At 44.7% G+C, this 23939-nt stretch overlaps 1 protein-coding gene and 2 non-coding genes across 5 annotated transcripts in view; 2 read left to right on the forward strand and 1 right to left on the reverse strand.

Moving 5' to 3' along the window:
• Positions 1-23939, forward strand: part of NFATC3 (nuclear factor of activated T cells 3) — a 196411-nt gene that overhangs the window by 58745 nt on the left and 113727 nt on the right. For all 3 annotated transcript variants that reach the window (XM_029050383.2, XM_029050384.2, XM_029050385.2), the window contains exons 2-3: positions 2775-3909; positions 13753-13915. In XM_029050383.2, the coding sequence (XP_028906216.1) occupies positions 2775-3909; positions 13753-13915 (1298 nt within the window). The remainder of the gene's footprint in view (positions 1-2774; positions 3910-13752; positions 13916-23939) is intronic.
• Positions 8190-8326, reverse strand: LOC114807008. The gene has a single exon (XR_003755061.1). It is a non-coding gene; the product is annotated as a small nucleolar RNA SNORA7 (small nucleolar RNA).
• MIR7409 (microRNA mir-7409) lies at positions 14675-14735 on the forward strand. The gene has a single exon (NR_127390.1). It is a non-coding gene; the product is annotated as a microRNA mir-7409 (primary transcript).

Genomic DNA, 23939 nt, shown 5'->3' on the forward strand with positions numbered 1-23939 from the left:
GGAAGCAGCGTGGCTCAGTGGAAAGAGCCTGGGCTTCGGAGTCAGAGGTCATGGGTTCGACTCCCGGCTCTGCCACTTGTCAGCTGTGTGACTGTGGGCAAGTCACTTCACTTCTCTGGGCCTCAGTTACCTCATCTGGAAAATGGGGATTAACTGTGAGCCTCACGTGGGACACCCTGATGACCCTGTATCTACCCCAGCGCTTAGAACAGTGCTCTGCACATAGTAAGCGCTTAACAAATACCAACATTATTATTATTATTATCTCTTCCAAGAGGGTTTCCTTGACTCCCTCTCCCTTCTGCGTTGCCTGTGCCCTTGGCTCTGTATGCTTTAAGTGCTTGGTGTTCACCCCCTGCCTCAGCCCCACAGCACTTAAGACCATATCTGTAATTTATTTTAATGTCTTTCTCCCTCTCTAGACTGTAAGCTCCTTTGGGGCAGGGAACTCATCAACCGACTCTTGTATTGTACTCTCCCAAGCGCTGATTATGGTGCCCTGCGCATGCTGAGTGCTCCATAAATACCAGTGATTAACTGATTTTTCTCTCTAGGAGAGAGTAGCCAGACCAGTAGTTAAGAATATAAGCAATGCCATTCTGGGTGGTAGTAGTAACAGTGTTTATAATAATAGTATTTATTAAGTGCTTACTGTGTGCAAAGCACTCTACTAAGCACTGGGAAAGAATACACGAGTGAGAATTAGAGAGGGTTCCTGGTCCTCCAGGGCCTCACAGTCTAAGAATACTGGGTCAGGTCATCAGTCCATCCAACTCAATGTGCTATCCTAGATACTTGGTGGAATAGTAAAATGACTGTATCTCTTAACATCCCTAACTTCCCCTCTGATAACCCAGCGTGGATTTTATTGCCAATGTATCTGAGCCTTTTTTGATGAATTTTATTGGTAAGGTGGTAAAGCGGGGTTGTTACCTGCATTCCCCATCTCTTCTTAGATTGTGGGTCAGGGCCTGCATCTGGTCTAATTACCCAGTGCTTAGCATGATTCCTGGCACGTAGTGAGTGGTTAATAAATAGCATGACGATTACTTACCCTAGCGCTTAGAACAGTGCTGGGCACATAGTAAACGCTTAACAAATACTATAATAATAATTATTATTATTGTCATTATTAGCTTGCTGCCTAAATGTCTTTAAAACTGTTTTTCATTCCATGTGTGATTTTACAATGCTGGTGTGTGTTGATTGTTTTGAACTCTCTTCCAAAAGGCCTTCCATGACTAAGCCCCCCTTCCTCTTCTCCCACTCTCTTCTGTGTCACTCTGACTTGCTCTCTGTGTACATTTTCCCTTCCCAGCCCCACAGCACTTATATACATAGCTGGAATTTATTTATTTATATTAATATCTGCCTCCTCCCACTCTAGACTGTAAGTTCTGTGGGCAGGAAATGTGTTTATTGTTTCATTGTACTCTTCCAAGCCTTTAGTGGGGTGCTCTGCACACAATCAGCGCTCAATAAATACGATTGGATGAATGAATGAACTCTGGGCTGATTCATGATGCAACCATTCTGAAAAGCCCAGTTTTTTGTATGGAAAAATTGCTTTTGATTAGCTTCTATCAGTCAAGCGTTGTCATCTTCAGCCGGAGTTTCCAGTGCGTCGTAGCACCCGATCCTGGTCCGAACCAGACTGGGAGATGGGAAAAGCACAAGGAGTGGGGAAGTCCAAGCCGCTGCTTGCAGCCACACTGTTCGGCAGGGAGGTGGGAAGTAGCACAGCCCCTCCCACCTTGTTGGGGACGTAGAGTACCTGACCTGCCATCTTACCCCTTCTGCCTCTCTGCAGGCTAAGTAAACAGATCAATCTATCAATCAGTGGCATTTATTGAGCACTTACTGTGTGCAGAGCACTGGACTAACGAGAGAGGGCAATGAGGAAGTTGGGCTTCAGAGGGAAGAGTTAGGGGTGTTGTACTGCTGCTGGTTTTCTTCTGAATCGGAGAGAAAATAGGAGATTCTTGTGGGACAGGGGAGGAAATTTTTAGAGGAATGGAAGAAGCAAATGAAAGAAGGGGATAGAGCAAAGGCAGCAAGAAAAAAGGGGGAAGAGCGCAGAAAGAAGGGGGGAGAACCGAAAGTAAAACATGTCTAGGAGAAATTTAAAAGAGATGTGTCTGTAGGATTCATAGTTACCCAGTGTTTTGTCTTTGTTCAAAAGTTCTAGGCTGGAAATATTACATGTCTTTACCCTCAAAGCTCCCTGTAGTATCTGGAACTGGAGGAGAGATGTGCATTGCATAAAAGGTGGGAGCTTTTCCTCATGTCAGTGGAAATTTATTAACTAAATTTATCTCAGAATGTAGCCTTTGTGTGACTGGAGTGACTGCAAAATCTGTACAGTAGACTGGATGGTAAAAATACTTTCCCCACACATGCATGTCAATGGTGAAGTTTAGTGCCTAATGCATCCTGTGGGTCAGGAAATGGTAATGCAGTTTATCGAAGCTTTGGAGTCATTCTGGTAGGAAGGTGGTGCAGTTATTTTTAATGGAAGAGTTTTGGAGTAGCTTGTCCTAAATCCCTGGATTGAGTGTGGATTATTCACACTTTGAGGAACGTGACTAAATGTGCACAAGGCCGGATGATTTTTTTTCCCACTTTTACGTGTTGATTTAGAGCTGTCGATATGACTGCCTCTCATCTCCCACTTAACTACTTAACTCTCCTAGCGTTTCAAGTGTCTGATCTTGTTCATTTCTTTACGCTTTTTTTCTTTTGTTTCTCCACCCCACCCTCTGCCCCCTGCCCAGATCTTGAACCAGATGATTGTGCATCGATCTACATTTTTAATGTAGACCAACCTTCATCAGCAGTGAACCAGCCAATCTGTATCCCATGCCATGGACTGCAGCCACACTCCTCAGCTTTGTCACCACCTCCCCAGCTGCAAGGTCACAAAAACTATGAAGGAACGTGTGAGATTCCAGAATCTAAATACAGTCCGCTTGGAGCCTCCAAGCCTTTTGAGTGCCCTAGCATTCAAATCACATCCATCTCTCCTAACTGTCATCAAGGAATAGAGGCTAATGAAGACGAACTACATTCAAACGGTCCAGAAAATGATTACCTGGAGAGGCCTTCTCGGGACCATCTCTACCTTCCCCTTGAGCCGTCATATAGGGAAGCATCCCTTAGTCCCAGCCCTGCCAGCAGCATTTCTTCTCGCAGTTGGTTCTCCGATGCTTCTTCCTGCGAGTCTCTCTCTCACGTTTACGATGACGTGGAGTCCGAGCTGAATGAAGCTGCCGCCAGATTTACCCTCGGGTCTCCTTTAGCTTCTCCCGGTGGCTCTCCAAGAGGCTGTCCGAACGATGAGTCTTGGCCGCAGCAGTATGGGTTTGGGCACTCCTTATCACCGAGGCAGTCTCCCTGTCATTCTCCTCGAACTAGTATCACTGATGAAAATTGGCTTAGCCCCAGACCGACGTCAAGGCCCTCCTCAAGACCCACCTCCCCTTGTGGGAAGCGACGACACTCCAGTGCTGAGATTTGTTACGCTGGTTCACTCTCACCTCATCATTCTCCGACCCCTTCTCCAGGTCACTCTCCGAGGGGGAGCATAACGGAAGACACGTGGCTAGGTACGTCTCTCCACAGCGTTCAAGGCCTTAGTCCTTCGCTTTCCCAGTTCCAGTGCTGTCCAGAGACTGACATCCCTCTAAAAACAAGGAAGACCTCTGAGGATCAGACTGCCACTTTGTCCGGAAAAATCGATCTCTGTTCAGATGACCAAGGTAGTCTGTCACCGACCCTAGAAACTTCACTAGATGACAGCCCTGGAGCTCAACCACCCCTGAAGAAAGATTTGTCCGGAGACCAATTCCTCTCTGTTCCATCACACTTCACTTGGAACAAACCAAAGCCCGGCCATACGCCTATATTTCGGTAAGTGGGTCAGAAACAGGATGTTTGCTGCCTGTATGTTACGCAGCAGTGATGTCATTTTAGTTGTGCTTAATTTTTACATAATGGCCAAGGTGCAGTGTTTCTTACTAATTTCTTAGTAGCAACCAAATGAGGAAGAGTGTGTGTCAGGGGAATGGGGTGGGGGGCTTTCAATTGGGAGTTTTATGTTGTTGCAGGTTTGGAAGTTACAGGATGCTTAGTAGGAAAAGTAGAATTTTCCACAAAGTGGGTAGGAGGCCAAATTCGTGAGTACAGTTTTGTCCCCTCCTTGCCTTCTAGGCAGATAGTACAGAGCCTCCTGTGCTGGTTCATGTCTTTCAGCTAGCATTCCGCTGCAGAATTTTTCCACATATAGGATTAAGGGTTGGGCGGGGAAGAGGGGGAAGGGATAAACTTTTAATTTCTGATTAAAGTAATTAGGATCAAAAACTCTTGAGGAAAAATGGAATTTAGAATCACAGGACTGGAAAGAATTACCAGGACATCTAATCCCGTTCCCTTGATTTTTAAGTGGGACAGTGTTTAGACCATCTTACTCTTCTAGTCTAGAATTTGGAAGCTTGCACCAGAATGCTGAAGGCCTTAATTAGGAGACTAATAATGGTACTTACAAATGCAAATTTTCTGAAATTCTCTACCTGATAGTTTAATAGATGGTTTATTATTTGCTCTTGAGGGTTGTTTTTTTTTTTAAAAAAAATTGTGGTATTTGTTAAGCTCTTACTATGTGGCCTGGCATTGTACTAAGTGCTAGGGTAGATACAAGCTAATCAGGTTAGACGCAGTTCATGTCACGTGGGGCTCACAGTCTTAAAACCCATTTTACAGATAGGGTAATTGAGGCCCAGTGAAGTGACTTGCCCAAGGTCGCACAGCAGACACCTGGCAGCGTGGGATTAGAACCCGGGTCCTCTGACTCCCAGGCCCATGCTCTTTCCACTAGGCTACCCTGAGTTCCGAGTTCTGCTGAGTTCATTAAATTCAAAACCCTCTGGCATACTCTCCCAAGTACTAAGAGTTTTTGTTTTATGTGAAGAGAAGTGGGTAGCCATTGGTGGTTACTGAGGAGGGGAATGATGTGCTCCCAGCAGTCTTTTAAGAAATGGACTAAGAAGCTGTATATAGAATCTCCCCTGATTAGACTGTAAGCCCGTCAATGGGCAGGGATTGTCTCTATCTGTTGCCAAATTGTACATTCCAAGTACTTAGTACAGTGCTCTGCACATAGTAAGCGCTCAATAAATACTATTGAAAAAGGGAGAGGCTTGAGGCAGGACAAGCAACATGGAGACTGATACAGTAATCCATCTGGAGGTGATGAGGATGTGAAGAAAGATGGAGAGGAAGGAGCTGACCCTTTGCGTTGCTTTTCCAAACCTCCCCAGGTTGGCTCGGGGTACACAGCTCCCATTATATAATTAGGAATTTCATGAGAGAGCAGGAAAGCAGAGTAAACCGAACTTCAGTCTAGGTTGTAATTGAATCTAAAATGAAAGAAATGTGATTATCAAATTTACTCGCAATCCATTTTTAGTAGGAGCTGCTAAAATGTTTTGCCCTAATGTAATCTTGAAGTAAATACCTTTAATGAATGTAGCAATACTCCCTTGGTTATAAAGCCTTTAATTTGTTGAATTATAACATCGAATAATGAGGAGTCTCTTAACAGTGAAATGTAATTTTTAATTGTTATACCATTCATGTGTCTAGTAATTTAGAAACACTGGGCATGCTTTAAATAATGACTAATAAGTAATATGGTCTGTGCTGGGGACTTTCCTACGGTGACTCACAGAACCTCAGAAGCAGCATGGCCTAGTGGGTAGACCTTGGGCCTGGGAGTCAGAAGGACCTGGGTTTTAATCCTGGCTCCGTCATTTGTCTGCGGGGTGACCTCGGGCAAGTCCCTTAACTTTGCTTCAGTTACCTCATCTGTAAAATGGGGGTGAAGACTTTGAGTCCCTTTGGGACAGGGATGGTGTCCAACCTGATTATCTTGTACCTACCCCAGTGATTAGTGCAGTGCTTGGGATGGAGTAAGCACTTACATACCATAAAAAAAAAAAACCTTCAGGCTTTAGGGATTTACTGTTATTTGTGAAAGGGAGCCACACCGCCAGTCTCAAAACTTAGGAAAACTGCTATTTTCTCTGAGAATAGGGAGTCAGGTAACTATTGTTATTGCCATACCTTCAATTTTGTATTTTTCAGTATGTGGATTTTCAAGTCTCTGCTTCTACCTTGTGTTACTTCCTCCATTAGTAAGGATAGCCGAGAGTTGTCCTGGGAAATCACTACAGCTCACAGCCTCACTACATATTATAAGGGAATTAAGTGCTTACTAGGTGCTAGACACTGGAGTAGATACAAGTCCCTGTCCCACAAAGGGATCACCTAATAATAATGATGGTATTTGTTAAGTGCTTACTATGCATCAAACACTGGTCTAAGTGCTGGGGTAGATACAAGGTAATCAGGTTGTTGCACGTGGAGCTCACAGTCTTAATCCCCATTTTCCAGATGAGGTAACTGAGGCACAGAGAAGTGGCTTGCCCAAGGTCACACAGCAGACAAGGGGTGGAGCGGGTTTAGAACCCAGGTCCTCTGAGTCCCAAGCCTGTGCTCTTTCTGCTAAGCCATGCTGCTTCTAGGAGGGGAGGGTGAGCAGGTTTTTATTTCCATTTACAGATGAGTAAACCGAGGTCAGGTGAAGTTAAGTACTTCCCCAAGGTCACACAGCAGGGCAGTGACAGAGCTGTTATTAGACCTCAGGTTTCCCAGCACCATGCTCTTTCCACCTGGTCACAAGGAGGGACTCTCGAAGAGCTGGTAACAATCTCCCTAACATCCCTTCCCCTCCCCGCTTCTGAGGATGAGACTCCTTGCCACCATGTGACTACATGCTTTCACTTCAACACATAATGAAGTCATTTCTAATGGTTAGAGCCGTGAATAATGACCAAGTTCCCAGTTCTGATGGCATAGCCGATGAGATAGGGGGTGCCTAGCTCATACCCCTGCACAGGTTCTTCCTCAGTGTATGGACTAGTGAGGAAATACAACAAGATTTTAAAGATGCCCCTGACGTGACCGTTTTCAAGAAGGCATGGGAGCCGACTTGTGGCAATTACTGTGGATTTTCACCGATCTCCATTGCTAACACGATCCTGGCCGGAGTCTGGGTAATTGGTCAACCATTTAATCCCCAAATTTCACTGTGGCCTCAGCCACAGCTGATCTGATCTGTGTTGCACATCAGATCTAAAAGGAGCATAGGGAACAGCATCAGGACCTTTACATGGTGTTGGTTAGCCGTACAGAAACATTCGATTACATCAGTACACCTGAATTCTGGCAACTACTCCGGAAGTTTGGCTGCCCGGAAAAGTTTATCGAGATTCTGAGATTGCTCTCCAGTGGTATGGCAGGTCCCATCAGAATGGGAAGGGTCACGTTGAAACCTTTTCCCATCGCCGCAGAGCAAAGCGGGGCTGGGTCCTTAGTCGAGCCTTGGTCAATTTACTCCATGCAGTCTTAACTCAAGGAAAGAATCTGGAAGCCATTCTGATCTTCTGAGAAATTCTCTTAATCTAAAATAAAGTCTTTGAATCAGTCCTTGAATATAGGAGTTCCTATGCCTTGGTGACTGAGCTCTAGAAGTCCACACACCCAGAAAGACATGCAGGTGGATGATACACCGCTTTTCAGAATTAGCATAGCTCTCCGCAAAGACGATTAGCCTGGAGACGACTGAGATTATGTACCAAACTGCTCCTGGCAAGCCTGGCACACGGCCACAGACCGTAGTTGGTGACACAAAGTTGAAGGTTGCCTCCCAATTCTGTTTCCCAAGCAGCACACTGTCCTCTTCATGTCTCGACAGATCACTACTCTCCTCACCTTTAAAACCTTTTTAAAATCACATCTCCTCCATCCCCTAAAGCCTCCTTTCCTGCCCTCCCCTCTCTGTCACCTATGCACTCGAATCTGTACCCCTTAAGCGCTTGATGGTCACCCCACAGCACTTAATATCCATATACTCCATCTTGTCTTACGCTGTCAAGTCATCTCCGACCCCTAGCGACTCCATGGACACATCGGTCCCAGGGCTCCCTGCTCTCCATATGCAATCTTTCTGGTAGTGTTTTATTGGTAAAGATACGGAAGTGGTTTACCATCGCCTCCTTCCGCGCAGTAAACTTGAGTCTCCACCCTCGACTCTCTCCCGTGCCGCTGCTGCCCAGCACAGGTGAGTTTTGACTTGTAGCGGATTGCCTTCCACTCACTAGCCGCTGGCCAAGCTAGGAGTGGAATGGTATGCCTCTGCTTGACTCTCCCTCCCGTAGCTGAGACCGGTAGAGTACTGGAAACTCTCCAGGTACGAGCCTGAGAGGGGAATACACTCTGCATCTCTAATTTATTTTAATGTCCATCCCCCACCCCTATGGACTGTAAGTTCTTTGTGGGCTGGAATCGTATCTACCGACTCTTGCCCTGTGCTTTCCCAAATGCTTAGTACACTTGTTCTGTCACAGTGTTCAGTTCGGTGCTCAGTACATTACGACGGATTGATTGATTGGTCAACAGGTAGAAAACTGAAGGTAGAAGGCTAGGCTGTCCTTTGGAAGACCAACAGTGTGGTACCAATATTTCATCCAGATAGAGAGGCAGCATGGCCTAGTGGATAGAGTAAGGACCTGGGAGTCAGAAGGACCAGGGTTCTAATTCCGGCTCTGCTACGTGTCTGCTCTGTGACCTTGGGCAGGTCACTTCATTTCTCAGGCCTTCAGTTTCTTAGTATGTAAAATGGAGACAGGGACTGGGTCCAACTTGATTGGCTTGTGTGAACCCCAGTGCTTAGCACAGTGCCTGGCACATAGTAGGCACTTAACAGATACCATTGGAAAAAAAATTCTGACCAAAATGAAGGTCTTGAGGGCATTTATAGTGTCTTATCCATGCTCCTTGGCTGTGAGATTGGACTTGCGTGTTTGGACTTCTCTGTGCCTCAGTCCCTTCATTTGTAAAATGGGGATTAAGACTGTGAGCCCCATGTGGAACAAACTGATTGCCTTGTATCTACCCCAGTGCTTAGAACAGTGCTTGACACATAGCGCTTAAAAAATACCATCAAGTCACTTCACTTCTCTGTGCCTCAGTTACCTTATCTGTAAAATGGGGATTAAGGCTGTGAGCCTCACGTGGGACAACCTGATTACCCTGTATCTACCCCAGTGCTTAGAACAGTGCTCTGCACATAGCGCTTAAATATCAACATTATTATTATTATTATCATTATTATTTCACTGATTTGATTCTGTTAGAATTTTAGGTAAGAGAAGCTAAGCAGCAGAGGATTACCCTAGTGAAACGATAGGAAAAAAATAAACCATACAATTAACTTTTTTCTCTGAAAATGGGATTTTCTTTGAATAGTGAGGGATTCCCCCAACGGATTCTTAATATTGCTTTGAATTCTTTTAAATAAAGTCTTCAACTGAATAGCAAAAGGTAAGTTAATCATATTTATTCGAATCCCTGTGTTTTAAGCATTTCTGGGGTCTGTCATTGTTTGGCCACGTTCTGGTTTGGGTTTGGCCAAATAGTAGCAGTTTTCACTTGAATCAGATTAAAAGTGATAGTTTACATTAGGATTTAGTGGATCAGTCACTTGCCTTCCCCAAAATAGCCAGAAGAGCTTCTTAAATTGACCCTTTTTTTCATCCAAGTCCAACCTTCTGAAGATGGATAATCTTAATGGCAAGTCACCCAGGATTCAATACTTAGAAACATGAATTGCCTTTTAGTTTCCTAAACTGATTATTTTCATGGCTTTCCCTATTTCTTTTGCTATAGAAAGCATATATGATATAAATTTTATGTACATTGTTCTGAAAGTATTTAGTTATTTTTCTCTATGAATGTAAGTTATCAGGAAGTTCCTCATGATGATTTACTTCCCAGACATTAATTTAAAATTTCATTAACCAAACGATAATAGGCAGATGGATTGATTTGCTACAACAACATGACAAAAAGATGTCGACTCTCATAGTTGCAGTGACGTTTTAATCCCTCTTCAGCTTCCTTGATGTCTCAGTTTTTCTCCGGGAATCTGAAATGAGTGAAACACACTGTTGAAGACATGAGCCAGGAGACCAGGGTGTTCAGGAGACTTGTAATACCCTAGTCTTGATGATAATGAAAATAACAGTAATAATAATTGTGATGTGTTACGTGTTTACTATGTGCTAAGTACTGGGATATATACAGCATAATCAGGTTAGATAAAATTCCTGGCCCTCATAGTCTAGATGAGAGGGAGAATGGGTATTGGATACCCATTTTACAGAGGAGGAAACTGAGGCACAGAGAAGTAAATTGACTTGCCCAGTCACACAGCAGGCAAGTGGCGGACCTGGGATTAAAATCCAGGTGCTCTGACTCCAAGGGCCGTGCTCTTTCCACTGGTCCATGCTGCTTCTCGAAGTCTTGGTGACTTTACAACAGTAGATTTAATTAAAATATATTTTATCTTAAAAACCCAGTTTTCTGGCTCTAGGATCACAGGGTGACTGGAGAGGAAAATCTCAACTATTTTCAGAAGGTATTACATAGCAGCAAATTCAGTTATAGTTAGCTGCTGTAATAATAAAAATAATAATTATGGTATTTGTTAAGCACTTACTATGTGCCAACCACTGTTCTAAGCGCTGGGGTAAATACAAGGTAATCAGATTGCCCCACGTGGGGCTCATAGTCTCAATCCCCATTTTACAGATGAGGTAACTGAGGCACAGAGAAGGTGTGACTTGCCCAAGGTCCCACAGCAGACAAGTGGCAGAGCCTGGATTAGAACCCACGACCTCTGACTCCCAAGCCTGTGCTCTTGCCACTAGGCCTTGCTGCTCCACTAGACCATGCTGCAGCCTACTTGTGAAGTGTACTCTTAGCTATGATGACATTTTCCTGATTTTCCTTTATCTTAAAAGAACTGAGGCGTTTATAGACCAATTAAAAAATAAATTTACATGAGATTACAATTAGAGTTACTAACTTCAAGGTTTATATCGGAGGTGCCTGCGTGGGCCCCAAGTCTATCCAGGAGAAGTTTGAATAGTGTTACCCTATTTGTGAATATTTTTATGTGGATCTCCCATGTTAAAATGTCAGCTCCTTGTGAACGGCGATTGTGTCTCGTGTTTCTGTTGAATTTACCCGAGCACTTAATACAGTGCATTGCACCTACTGGGAGCACAATAAATACCTTCACTGCTATTACTGCTGCTCCTGTTACTACTTATACAGCAATACAAGTTTTCCTTAACACGAGGTTCTACAAGAATGCAGCCCCTGTACTTTAGGAGAACTGAGTGTATTTTGTCCAGAGGGGAATTGGCAAGACTTGGACTCCTTTTCCCTCTATGATTCCTTACTCTTTTATAGACACGAAGACGTCTTTCAGCCACTTGTTTTCATTTATCAATTCTGTTTCCTAATCTTTTTTGTTTTTTTCCATTTTCTCCACAGGCCTTTCAAAGGGTTATTTGTCACATTATTTTTCTGTCAGTTAATCAGTAGTATTTATTATTATTATTGTTATTATGGTATTTGTTAAGTGCTTACCATGTGCCAAGCACTGTTCTAAGCACTGGGACAGATACGAGGTAATCAGATTGTCCCACGTGGGGCTCACAGTCTTAATCCCCATTTTCCAGATGAGGTAACTGAGACACAAAGAAGTTAAGTGACTTGCCCAAGGTCACACAGCAGACAAGTGGTGGAACTGGGATTAGAACCCACGGCCTCTGACTCCCAAGCCTGTCCTCTTTCCACTAAGCCATATTTATTGAGTGTGTACTCATTCATTCAATAGTATTTATTGAGCACTTACTATGTGCAGAGCACTGTACTAAGCGCTTGGGATGAACAAGTCGGCAACAGATAGAGACAGTCCCTGCCGTTTGACGGGCTTACAGTCTAATCGGGGGAGACGGACAGACAAGAACAATGGCAATAAATAGAGTCGAGGGGAAGAACATCTCGTAAAAACAATGGCAACTAAATAGAATCAAGGCGATGTACAATTCATTAACAAAATAAATAGGGTAATGAAAATATATACAGTTGAGCGGACGAGTACAGTGCTGAGGGGATGGGAAGGGAGAGGGGGAGGAGCAGAGGGAGATAGGGGGAAAAGAGGGTTAAGCTGCGGAGAGGTGGGGGGGGCGGTAGAGGGAGTAGAGGGAGAAGAGGAGCTCAGTCTGGGAAGGCCTCTTGGAGGAGGTGAGTTTTAAGTAGGGTTTTGAAGAGGGGAAGAGAATCAGTTTGGTGGAGGTGAGGAGGGAGAGCGTTCCAGGACCGCGGGAGGACGTGGCCCAGGGGTCGACGGCGGGATAGGCGAGACCGAGGGACGGTGAGGAGGTGGGCGGCGGAGGAGCGGAGCGTGCAGGGTGGGCGGTAGAAAGAGAGAAGGGAGGAGAGGTAGGAAGGGGCAAGGTGATGTAGAGCCTCGAAGCCTAGAGTGAGGAGTTTTTGTTTGGAGCGGAGGTTGATAGGCAACCACTGGAGTTGTTTAAGAAGGGGAGTGACATGCCCAGATCGTTTCTGCAGGAAGATGAGCCGGGCAGCGGAGTGAAGAATAGACTGGAGCGGGGCGAGAGAGGAGGAAGGGAGGTCAGAGAGAAGGCTGACACAGTAGTCTAGCCGGGATATAACGAGAGCCTGTAACAGTAAGGTAGCCGTTTGGGTGGAGAGGAAAGGGCGGATCTTGGCAATATTGTAGAGGTGAAATCGGCAGGTCTCGGTAACGGACAGGATGTGTGGGGTGAACGAGAGAGACGAGTCAAGGATGACACCGAGATTGCGGGCCTGAGAGACAGGAAGGATGGTCTATGTACAGAGTACTGTACTAACTGCTTGGAAGAGTACAGTATAACAGAATTAGCAGATATGTTCCTTGCCCATAATGAGCTTACAGTCTAGATATTTTGGTATTGCAAAATGTCAGTTTGCTGATTATGGCATTTATTAAGCACTTACTATATGCTAAGCACTGAGGTTGATCACACAGTCCCACCCTGGGCTCACAGTCTAAGAGGCGGGGGGCAGGGGTGTAGGACAAATAGGGGCAATCAATGAGAATGGATTTCAAACAACAGGGGAGGAGTTAATAAATCAGAGTCAGTGCCAAAACAAGTAACTCAGACTCCCCAGTGCTCCAGGTAAACAGTCTTTAATTACAAACTGAGGCAGCCTGTAATTAGCCTTATTGCAGACGGTCAGTGGTGTAATCCCCTCCCCCCTGTATTATTATTATTGTTATTATTATTTTTGCTGTGTATGTGTGTGAATTCCAAGTGAGTTTGGTGAGTTGGAAAGTGCCAGGAACATATACAGGGTTAATAAGGGCAAATGTAATGTATCTGTTCTAGGAAAGGAAAAAGTCACAAAATGGTGAAAGACTGAATACATGGAAATATGACCGAAAAAGGTCCCGACATCATAATTATAAACTGACCAAAAAAATCAGTAATGAAGCCTTGTAGTTAAATAGAAGCAATACTCTTTTTCTAACAAAGAAAATCCTGATCAAGGTCTCTTTCCTGAATCATGACCAATAACTGACTCCATCATTATGCAGTTATAGTTTTGAGTATTTTTTTCCCCTTTCATCATTTAAAAAAAATTGCAGTTTTAAAAACGACAGATTTTACTTTATATAGAGTGTCAAGTTTTGCTTAATGCAGTTTTCATTTCAGATTGTGTGGAACTGTCGAGGGGCACAGTCACATGGTGCTGTTCTTTGTGTTTTGTTTTCAGCACCTCTTCATTGCCTCCATTAGACTGGCCTTTACCAGCTCATTACGGACAGTGTGAACTTAAAATAGAAATACAACCTAAAACTCATCACCGAGCCCACTATGAAACCGAAGGTAGCCGAGGAGCAGTGAAAGCATCTACTGGGGGACACCCTGTTGTAAAGGTAAGCGCCTTTTACCATTTGATGAATTACAAATTCAGTGTCTAGATTGATAGATGAAAGATTTGGGGAATTTTGTTTGTGATCATTTTACAGATGAAATAAGATGAAGTTTTTCCACTCTCTTTAGGGGTTAGTGCTCCCAAAGCCTGGTGCGCTAGGAAAAACACCCGAATGGCAACATAGTTTCTAAATTTCCTCCTAATCAATTTATGATCATTAGCAAGGGTTTGTTGGTTTTTTTTAGCCATAACCCTAGGGATCCTGTCATTATGGCAGAAAATGGGGACAGATAAATAGGAAATCTGGAGAGCCCAAAGAGAAGCGGCAGTATAAGTAGGAGCAGGTGTTAAGTTAGGGCCTTGCAAGTGAGTCTCTGTTGTTACCTGCTCCACTTACTGCCTTAGCTCTCTGCTCCATTGAAAAGACAACTTGGCCCTTGAGGAGTCTTTCTCCGTGGGAGTACAGGCGTGTAGGATGGGCAGACGGGTAGGGCTGCTTCAGGGGAAACCTTGAGGCCTCAGGGATACCGTTTCTAAAATAGGTCGACAGTCCTTGGAACATCGACTAGTACAGAGAAACAAACACCATCGGTTTCCCGTGTCCTTTTATACCCATGGAAGAAAGGGCTACCCGGAAGAGGCCTGTTCTTTGTGCTCATAGGCCCATCCACAGTCTTTTGGGAGCTGAGCCTCTCAGGACAGCCAGTGGGTCTTCTGCCGTGAAGGATTGTTTGATGTAGCTCTGGAAATGCCTGGGTCCTGGGCTGGAGCCTGCACAGTGGAAAGTGAAGTAGATCCCAGTGTGCGCGCGCCTACCCCGAGACCTGAGCCTTTAAGCGCCACCCCTCATTCCTCCACCCCGTTCTCACGTTCACCGATGCTGGGGAGGCCGGAAGCCTCAACCTGGGCTTTGCCCAGGGGCTCAACGCTGCACTTGTTCCACTACTGATGATATTATTGTAATATTCAGGAAAAAAATCTTTTTTGGTTTCTATATTGCCTGCACTGCATGAATATCTAACAATTTTTTCAACAGGCTTTTCAAATGAATATTTAATAGACATAATTTAGGTTCAGTCTATTGTTTAGCCACACCGTTCTATACTTGTTACCAGGAAACTAATCTCTAACATTTCAACATAATGTCCCATGAGTACGTTTAATCACCTTATCAGGTTTCCCAACACAGAGAAATAAGGGAATTTTGCCAGTTTAAAGCAAATACATTTTTTTTAGTTGTGCCTCTTTGGTGAAGTCAGCATTTCATTCATTGTAAAATGGAAAACGTTTGGACGATTCCTAACGTTTTTTGAACTTCTTTTTGACAGAATAATTAGCTTTTACATAGTTGATTGTATCTTTTCCTCCTCTAGATTTTTTTTTCCTTTTTTTATAACTTTAGGCAAATATTTAATTATACTACTGGAAGAAACCATGCTTATGAGTCTATTTTGGGGCTTAAATTCATCATTTTAAAGTAAATTACGAAGCCAGCCTATAATGATCACAAATAGATTTTTATTAGGGAGCTTTAATGAGATATCCGGTTATTTTAAAAGTTAGGCAATTTTCTTATGTTTGTAGAGTTAGGCTTTCTTTAATTATTTTTCTCCACTTGTCTAAAAAAAAAAAGGCTGTGCTTTTAACTTTGAGATGCACCATGGCCTAGTGGGAAGAGCACGGGCCTGGGAGTCAGAGGATCTGGTTTCTAATTCCAGCTCCACCATTTGCCTGCTGCGTGACCTTGGGCAAGTCACTTGACTTCTCTTTGCCTCAGTTTCCATATCTGCAAAATAGGGTTTGAATACCTGTTCTCCCTCCTATCAATCAACCCGTGGTATTTGAGCGTTTGCTGTGTGCAGAGCACTGTACTAAGCACTTGGGAGAGTACAATACAATAGAGTTGGTAGACACGATCCCTGCCCACACGGAGTTTAGACTGTGAGCCCTATGTGGGACAGGGACTGTGTCTGATTTGCATATACTGTGTCTACTCCAGCGCTTAGTGCAGTGCCCGGCACATAGTGAGCACCAAACACTGTACTGAGCAGTAATATTAACTGTGTACTTAAATTTAACAGCTATTCTGCCAACTGCCCTCCTCTTTCAACCTGGGATTTATGAAGAAAGAGAGACACCTCCTCTCCCCTCCCAATCCTCCCTTGGATCTGATAGTCTGAGGGGAAGAGCAGTATATTTTTTAGGAGATGACTACATGGCATTGAAAGCATTTTCACCTGGTCACATTGCGGCTTCCATCTCAGTAATTTATTCACTAATTACTCCTTAATTATGCCGAGCATAATTTGTTCCCAATAAGTCCAAAGCCGAAAGATTCAAGTCCTCATTTCCAGCAAATCACGATGGAAACTTAAACCAGGAAACTATTGGGAATTGCTACCAAGCCTTTTATAGGCAGAATTTATTGAAGTAGGTAACCACATTTTGCTTCCGGCAGTGAGTACTTTTTCAGGAGTAGGTAGTGTGGCTGACAGATGTTGCTGATTAAAATAGCCCCCCAATTTGGATGTGATGTCTAAAGCAGGTCCAAGTCCGTCATAAAGTCAATGGAACACTTAGCACTGCTTTGTTAAATGCTAATGTGGTCTCGAGCTGTGTTAAACTCTCCGGTAGTCTTTAAAGGTCACGCTGACCTGCCTGTTCATAGTTTTCTGCTTCTGCCTTATCGGCACATACTCTTGCGACGGTACTGAGGGTTTTCTCTACTTCTCGGGGAAAAGGAAATGAGCACTTGCCAGAATCCAGGTCTTAGTATGGTCTCAAATTCCTGGGTAAGTCATAGAATACCATTTAGAGATTTTGATGGTAATATTTACATTTCCCTTGGACGTGACCTTAGCATTGCACCCTAGCCATGTTAACCCAATGTGTCCTAGACCCACATAATAATTGCATGTGTGCAGAGCTGGTGCTTGATTGGAGGTGTTGGGTGGGGGGAAGGGGGGCGGGGCGTACTAGGCTAGGCTGGCGCCAGTGACTGAATGCAATGAGGTGACTTGATAGTTGCTGCTGTTGGCCTTCTTTCTCTTCTCGAAAGTGGTCATCGTAGTGACTCCAAAAGATTGAGGAAAAGCCCTTGCAAAAACCAAACAGTTCTTCCCCCCCTTGAGAGATGGTTCAGTTTTGTCCCTCTTCATGACACTGACTGAGGTAGTGATTGCTTTGAAAGATGGAACCAGGTCCGTGTTATCATTATTGTCCTCAGGAGATTATTGAGGGCCTCTAGGGTTACCTTAGAGTTGAAGTCAGGGAGTTCGGATCCACAACTTGAGTGTCACCGAGCCCAGAATCTTGCACCTTGTGCCCCCAGGCCATGCCAATGCAGTAATGGTGCTCAGTAAACACTATGACGACTATTTTCTTGCCCCTTGCCATTTGGCACGAACATTGCTCAGCTACTGATGATTAGGAAGCATAGAGATATGCTCTAGAGCTGTTTCGGAAGTAGCGGATGGTGGATGGCTTACACCCAGCCAACCGCACTCTCTTGCCTAGTCCCCCTGTATCCACCAGCACACACTGCAAGATGGCTGGTAGGGAGGAGAGTGCACTCTGGGTGATCACGTTGGTAGTTACTATCGTGATAGGTATTTGGGAGGCATCCCAAAGATGACGTTATTCTCCCCCCTTGCCCCAAGGAGCATGAAACCTAACAAAAGTAAACATAAATCGATGAATATACAGCAGTTGAGTGTGGGTTTAAATATAAACAGTGAACAGCATGACCTAGTGGGAAGAACGTGGGCCTGGGAATCGGGGAACCTGGGTTCTTACCCCAGCTCTGCCATTTGCCCTCAGTGTGACCTTGGGCAAGTCACTTAACTTTCTTGGGGCTTCCATTTCCTCGGACGTAAAATGGGGGTGAAATACCTGTTCCCCCCCCCCCCCAGACTGTGAGCCCCCCGTGGGACAGGGATCATGTCTGAACTGATTATCTTGTATCCACCTCAGTGTTTAGTAGTGTTTGGCACATAGTAAGCAGTTAACAAATGCCCTTATTATTATCATCAGTATTATCCTCATCAAATGAATCAATAACAAATAAATGGATAATGAAGAAATAGTGCCGAGGGGATGACGTGACTAGGAAGGTGGGGATGTTAATGACAATCCTGTTGGGCTTTACCTAAGGACTACGTGAAGTGTTGGAACATGTTTTATAGAGATCACTTAAAGTGATCTGCCATTTCTGAAGAATTCCTTCCCTTTCTCTGATGAGTGGAACAATCTTCTGTGTTCGTGCTGCTAGACTGGTTTATGAAACTCTCCATTTTTGGTGGTGATCTTCCTAACCCTGGCTTTCTTTGGCATCTTACCAATAAATAGGCCTGCTTTACTTGAGGTAGAATCCTGGGTCAACTACTCCACCCCACCTGCCTTCAGGTAGGGTGAAATTTAAGCTCCCTGAGCCAGATGAGGGCTCATCCTGTTTTTGAACATATCCGTATCAAGGAATCATCTCATGGGAACATATTTTAGTGCTCACTAGGGTGACCACTGATGTAATTAAGGAACTCTGGACATGCCTTCGTGTCCCCCCACCCTCACTTTGCTTTTCATTTGAATAAATAATAACTCTTGAAAGTATCAAACATAAAATCAGTGTGTATTATGGTGCCATTCGTAAGTATTTACTGTTTGGAAACTGGTAAGATGACAACCACTCTCGTGTTCCTTGGGGCGCAAGGGATAGATAAAATGTAACTTAGGTTACGTTTCCCAAGTAAGGTCATCATAAGGACACACACAGAAAGGCTCTTTGCGGAAATTCGCCGAACCTATATCGCGGCTGGTTGTTTAAAAATAAAAATACCAGACACAAAGGTGACTGGTATTGCAGCATTACTGGGCCAGCTGCAAAATGGATCACCCGATAGAAAACGGTCTCTGATCTGATTACCTGGTATCTGCCCCAGTGCTTAGCACATAAGTGCTTCATAAATACCATAATTATAAATATAAATAAAAGGCATGGTCTGTGCCCTGAGGCGCTTGCAATCTAAAGGGAGAGGCCAGTAGAAGTACAATAGGTCAGAGAATTAAGATAGATGCAATTGCTAAAAAAAAAACAAACCCAAAGAGGCAATTATAAATATAGAATACCTGACTGCTAGGGTGGGTGGCCGTGGTGTGACCAAGAAGATGAGGGATTTAATCCAGATTTGCTTCTTGGAGGAGTTGCCACTTTGGGAGGGTTTTGAAGGAGAGAGGGATATGGCTTGGTGGATTTTAGCAGAAAGAATGGTAATAATTGGTTGGAGATGAGGAAGTTGTCAGCAAGGTACGGTTAAGGGTTTTGTTTGGGAGAGGTGAAGAGCACAAGCTGGAGTGGAGCAGGAAAAGAGAGTAGGTAGATAAGAGGGGAATGGCTGATGGAAAGCCTTGAAGCCAGGGTTTTGGAGGCTTGCACAAGAGGAAATGGGTCCACATCAGAGGTTTTTGAGCAGGGAAGTGATGCGTTCTAAATGTCACTTTACAAAGAGATGTGCAGCTGTATTCAGCTTAGGGGAGAGGAAAGGCTGTAATGAGGCTGCTGTTCATGTGGTCAACAAGGAGGTGATGGCTTCTAGCAGGGTGGTGGTGGTAACTTTGGAGAGAGATTTTAGAAAAACAACCATCAGGATAGAGAAACCACTGAATATGGGAGAGAAATTCCAGAGAGGCATCAAAGGTGAAGAGATGGATGTGAGTTTCTGGGAGCTGGAGGACGGGAGGACGGTGGTGGTGGTGTGGATGATGGCAGAAGAGAAAATTGAGGAGGGAAAATGAGTAAAATTTTGGACCAATTGAGGTGAAGATGCTGACAGGTCTTCTAAGTGGAGGTGACCCAGAGGCAGGAGGAATTGTAATTATAGGATTGTAATTATAATTGTAAGTATGGGAATTATAGGATTGTAAGTCGATGAGAAGATGGGCCTGGAGGTGTATATCCTGCGATTAGAACAGCTCCTGGCACATAGTAAGCGCTTAACAAATACCATAATTATTATTGTAAAACAAGAGGAGTAGAGGAATCAGAACTGAGCACCCCCCAGTTAAAGGACAAGGAGAGAAAAATGAGCAAGATCTCCCATCCCCCTGCAATTTCTGCCAAAACCCTTCAGCAGAAAACACTCTCCCCTTTCCTTTCTCTCTCATTTCCTCTTTCTCCCTCCCAGGCAACTGTCACAAAGACAAAAATCCCCATGGTGGCAGAAAGTCCCATTCCCAGTCCTCTACCCCATGTAGCTGCCCTGAGGATATCTGCCTTTTCCCTCCATTCCCTCCCTCCACAACTGCCTCACCCAACGCCCGCCCTCCGCAGCCATGGGAAGGTGCTTGTTTCAGGTGCCACAGGACAGGAAATGAAAGACAAAATATTTTCGACATGCTTGAGCCCTGCCTTTTGCAAGAGTGAAACAGAATTCACTTCCTACACTTCCCCACCTTGGAGGCCCCTCCGAGCTCCTTTCCACCTCCCCCCACCCTTTGAAGCGTATTCCATCCCCCATTTCCTCTCTTCCCTCCTCCTTTTGGAGCCATCATCCCCTCTGAACTGCCAGGCCCTCCTTCAAAACTCCCTCTCCCTCGTACCCCGAGCCCACGTCTCCGAACCTTGGGACCCTCTTCCCCATCCCCTTTCAGATCGTCCTTCTCTTCCCTCCTCCCCCAACTTTCATAGATTCCCTCACCCTTCCCCTTTCTTCAGAGACCCCTCCCTCCCTCACCTCAGTTCAGTGCTGCCTTCATTCCCTACTTCAACCAATCAGTCTCTTCTCCCACTCCCTTCTGCGCTGCTCATACTCGCTCCTTCATTCATCCTTCCTCCCTTCCCCACAGCACATATGTACATATCTGTAATTTATTTATTAATCTACTTATTTATATTAATGCCTGTCTCCCACTCTAGACTGTGAGCTCATTGTGGGCAGGGAATAAGGCTGATGGTATATTGTACTCTCCCAAGCGTTTGTACAGTGCTTGGCACACAGTAAGTGCTCAATAAATATGATTCATAGTAATAATGATAATCAATGGTATTTGAGTGCTTATTGTGTGCAGTGCACTGGACTAAGCACTTGCCTTCTTGCCCTCCATAAGAGCTTGATTTCCTGCCCTCTGTGCTTCTTCATGTCTTTGCCAGACCTAGGAACCACCTTCCTACCTTGTTCCACTGGTCTGAGTTCTTGTGACTGTCAGTGCCTGAGGTGTCTGAATCGCTGTGGTCTTTTTCTGCTTTAATCATTTTCCTAGAAAACAGTACAGAGCCATGGTTGAGTTTGCCAAAGGTAAAGACTAGATCAATAGAAGTGACTCTTCAGAGGCCTTTCCACACACCAAAGAGTTTTTGTTCAGCTGAAGATGCTGGCTTAAGTGCTGATAGTGAATGAGAAGGGGATGAAAGTAGATAAGGATCATCCTGGTTATGTACAAGAAACAAGATTCCACACAATACCTAGTAGATGATAACTGCGACATTTATACAATAATACAAATTAAGAGCACCTTCAGAAACTTAATATTGGGGGATGGTTTGCAATTTGAGCTAGGACAATGAACGCAAATAAACATAAGTAAGCTTTTCTGGCAGTGAGGTGGTAGGCATTAGCGGTCAGCTCACATACCATCAGCGGTACTATTTAATACTATTTGCCCTCCCTTCTGCACTGCCCATGCATGCCCATGCAGTGTTTATCCCTCGAGGACTTGATATTTCCCCCTCCCCCTGCCCCAACAGCATTTAGGTACATTCCATCGGTAATGCTTTCTCATGTCTGTCTCCCCCTCTAGACGGTAAACTCCTTGTGGGCAGGAATCATGTGAACCAGCTCCATTGTACTCTCCCAAGCAGCACTCGGTCCAATACTCTGTTCACAGTAAGCTCTCAATAAATACCACTGATGGATTGATCGATTGAGTGGGGGAAGCTTCCATCCTGGAACAAGTGCAGTGAGCTTCCCTTAGTAGGTTGCTTCAAGGGGAAGTGCTGGACCCTCTGTTGCTCCACACTCGGTTGGTTTTACCTAGTTTCATCAGCATCTCTCTCCATTTGGGTTCTCTGGACCACTGGGGCGGGGCAGAGTGGAGATCCTCGCCCTGACCCTGTCCAGCCTAACACGGGGAACCAACCTACGGGGCTACGTTCCAGCCTCTGGCAACAAAGAATCCATCAGTTCTTCTTGAAGGGCATTGCCAAGGGAACCCTCCCCAACATCCTCATGCTGTCTCTGTCAGACCAGAAGCCCGAGGACATGGTGAATGGGAGAAATGGCTCTGGGGTAAAGGGGAAAAGTGCCCAAGAGCTCTGTCTACAATGTACAGATAACTAGGAGATTTGACTTAACTGAGTTTCGTTTCCTGTGGATGTTGCTATTAGTGCTAGTTATTTCATAAACCTAAAAAGATCTGGGCAGTCTAGGATTTTCCAGCCTTAACATTTGGCAGAGCAAGCTGAGGCCAGTGGGAAAAAAAAAATCATGGGCTTCTTGTGAACCCCTTCCCACCTTCTCCCACCCATCTCCTCGTCTTCTCCCTGTCCCCATTATTCCCCTTATCTCCCGGTTTCTTTCCCCGTGTTCCTCCACGGTTTCCCATGACCCCCTCCGACCTGGTTGTGATTTGCCGGCCTCTCTGCAGCGGGTCCTGACCTCGTCCCTTGGAGTCTCTTGGCCCCCGTCTCCTCTTGTCTCTTGCTCTTTCCCCTGACCTTCCTCCCTGCCCTGACACATTCTCTGCCCATCTTCTACCACTGGAGTCCAGCTCTTTCTCAGTCGTAAACTGACTCTCCCCTTTGCCTGCCTGCCTACCTCTGGCTGCAGTAGCCCAGGCCAGTCACCATTCTCCTTTCCCTTTGCTCCCCATCCTTGCTGCCAATGCAAAGGCCACGGAGAAGGTCGGCAGAGGAGGTTGCTATTCCTTCTGAATAGTGATTGAATAGTAGTTGTTAAATTGGTGGAACCTGTCATGTATTGTTAATTACAATGTTTCTGGGACATCAGTCTATCCTGACTGTTAAATCCCCTGTTATAATGCAAAGCAAAGGGAGCAATCTTAAAAGCTCTAGTTAAATTGTAGGATCAAAGCTAAAAAGTAAAAATTATTTTGGACAGGCATGCAAATGATAAATGATATATATGTCTTGGTATTTGAAGAGTATTTCTTCGATATGTATCTTAGAAACCACTTTTTAGTTCCAAAGGTAACCCAGTAAAGAACAGAAAATATTTTCTGTCCCCACTTTCTGCATAATGTTTTTTTTAAAAAAAGATTTCATCAGGATTTCTAGGTAATAATTTGTGTCTAGGGAAAATGAGGTTTTACCATGTAGGATGCCTTGTGTTTATCCTGTAGTGTCAGGAACCTACATAAATGCAGAATTGTCATGGTTCCTGTTTTAGGTACTTTTGCTCCCCAAATAAAACCCACTCTCGGAGTGCCACCCCCCTGCCCTCCTTGCTACATTGTTTAATTGGGCAGTAACTATTCTGATGAGAAGTGAATTTGTGAACAAATGAGAATAGCTATTTGTGTCCACCCCCCTGCCCCCCACCCTACATACATCCCTTGTTATTTCCCACATCCCCATAGAGAAGCAGCATGGTCTAATGGATAGAACATGGGCCTGGGAGTCAGAAGTCCTAATCCCAGCTTCGCCACTTATCTGCTGTGTGACCTTGGGCAAGTCACTTAACTTCTCCGTGCCTCGTTACCTCATCTGTAACATAGGGATCGAGACTGTGAGCCCCGTGTGGGTCTGTATCCAACTCGATTAGTTTGTATGTACCCCAGCGCTTAGAACAGTGCTTGACACATAGTAAGCGCTTACCAAATACCATTAAAAAAAATCCCCACCACCTTTATACTGAGTAAATGTAGCAAGGCTGGGTGATGCTGACTGGCAAGTCCTATGCCCTCTCTTTCCAGATGGTTCCCTTCCTCCGTCATGCACGTTTTTCTCCTGCCCCCTTTCAATCAATCAGTGGTATTTATTGTTTACCGTGTGCAGAGCACTGTGCTAAGCGCTT

The sequence above is a fragment of the Ornithorhynchus anatinus genome, chromosome X1 (assembly GCF_004115215.2).
Source record: "Ornithorhynchus anatinus isolate Pmale09 chromosome X1, mOrnAna1.pri.v4, whole genome shotgun sequence".
Taxonomy (NCBI): domain Eukaryota; kingdom Metazoa; phylum Chordata; class Mammalia; order Monotremata; family Ornithorhynchidae; genus Ornithorhynchus; species Ornithorhynchus anatinus.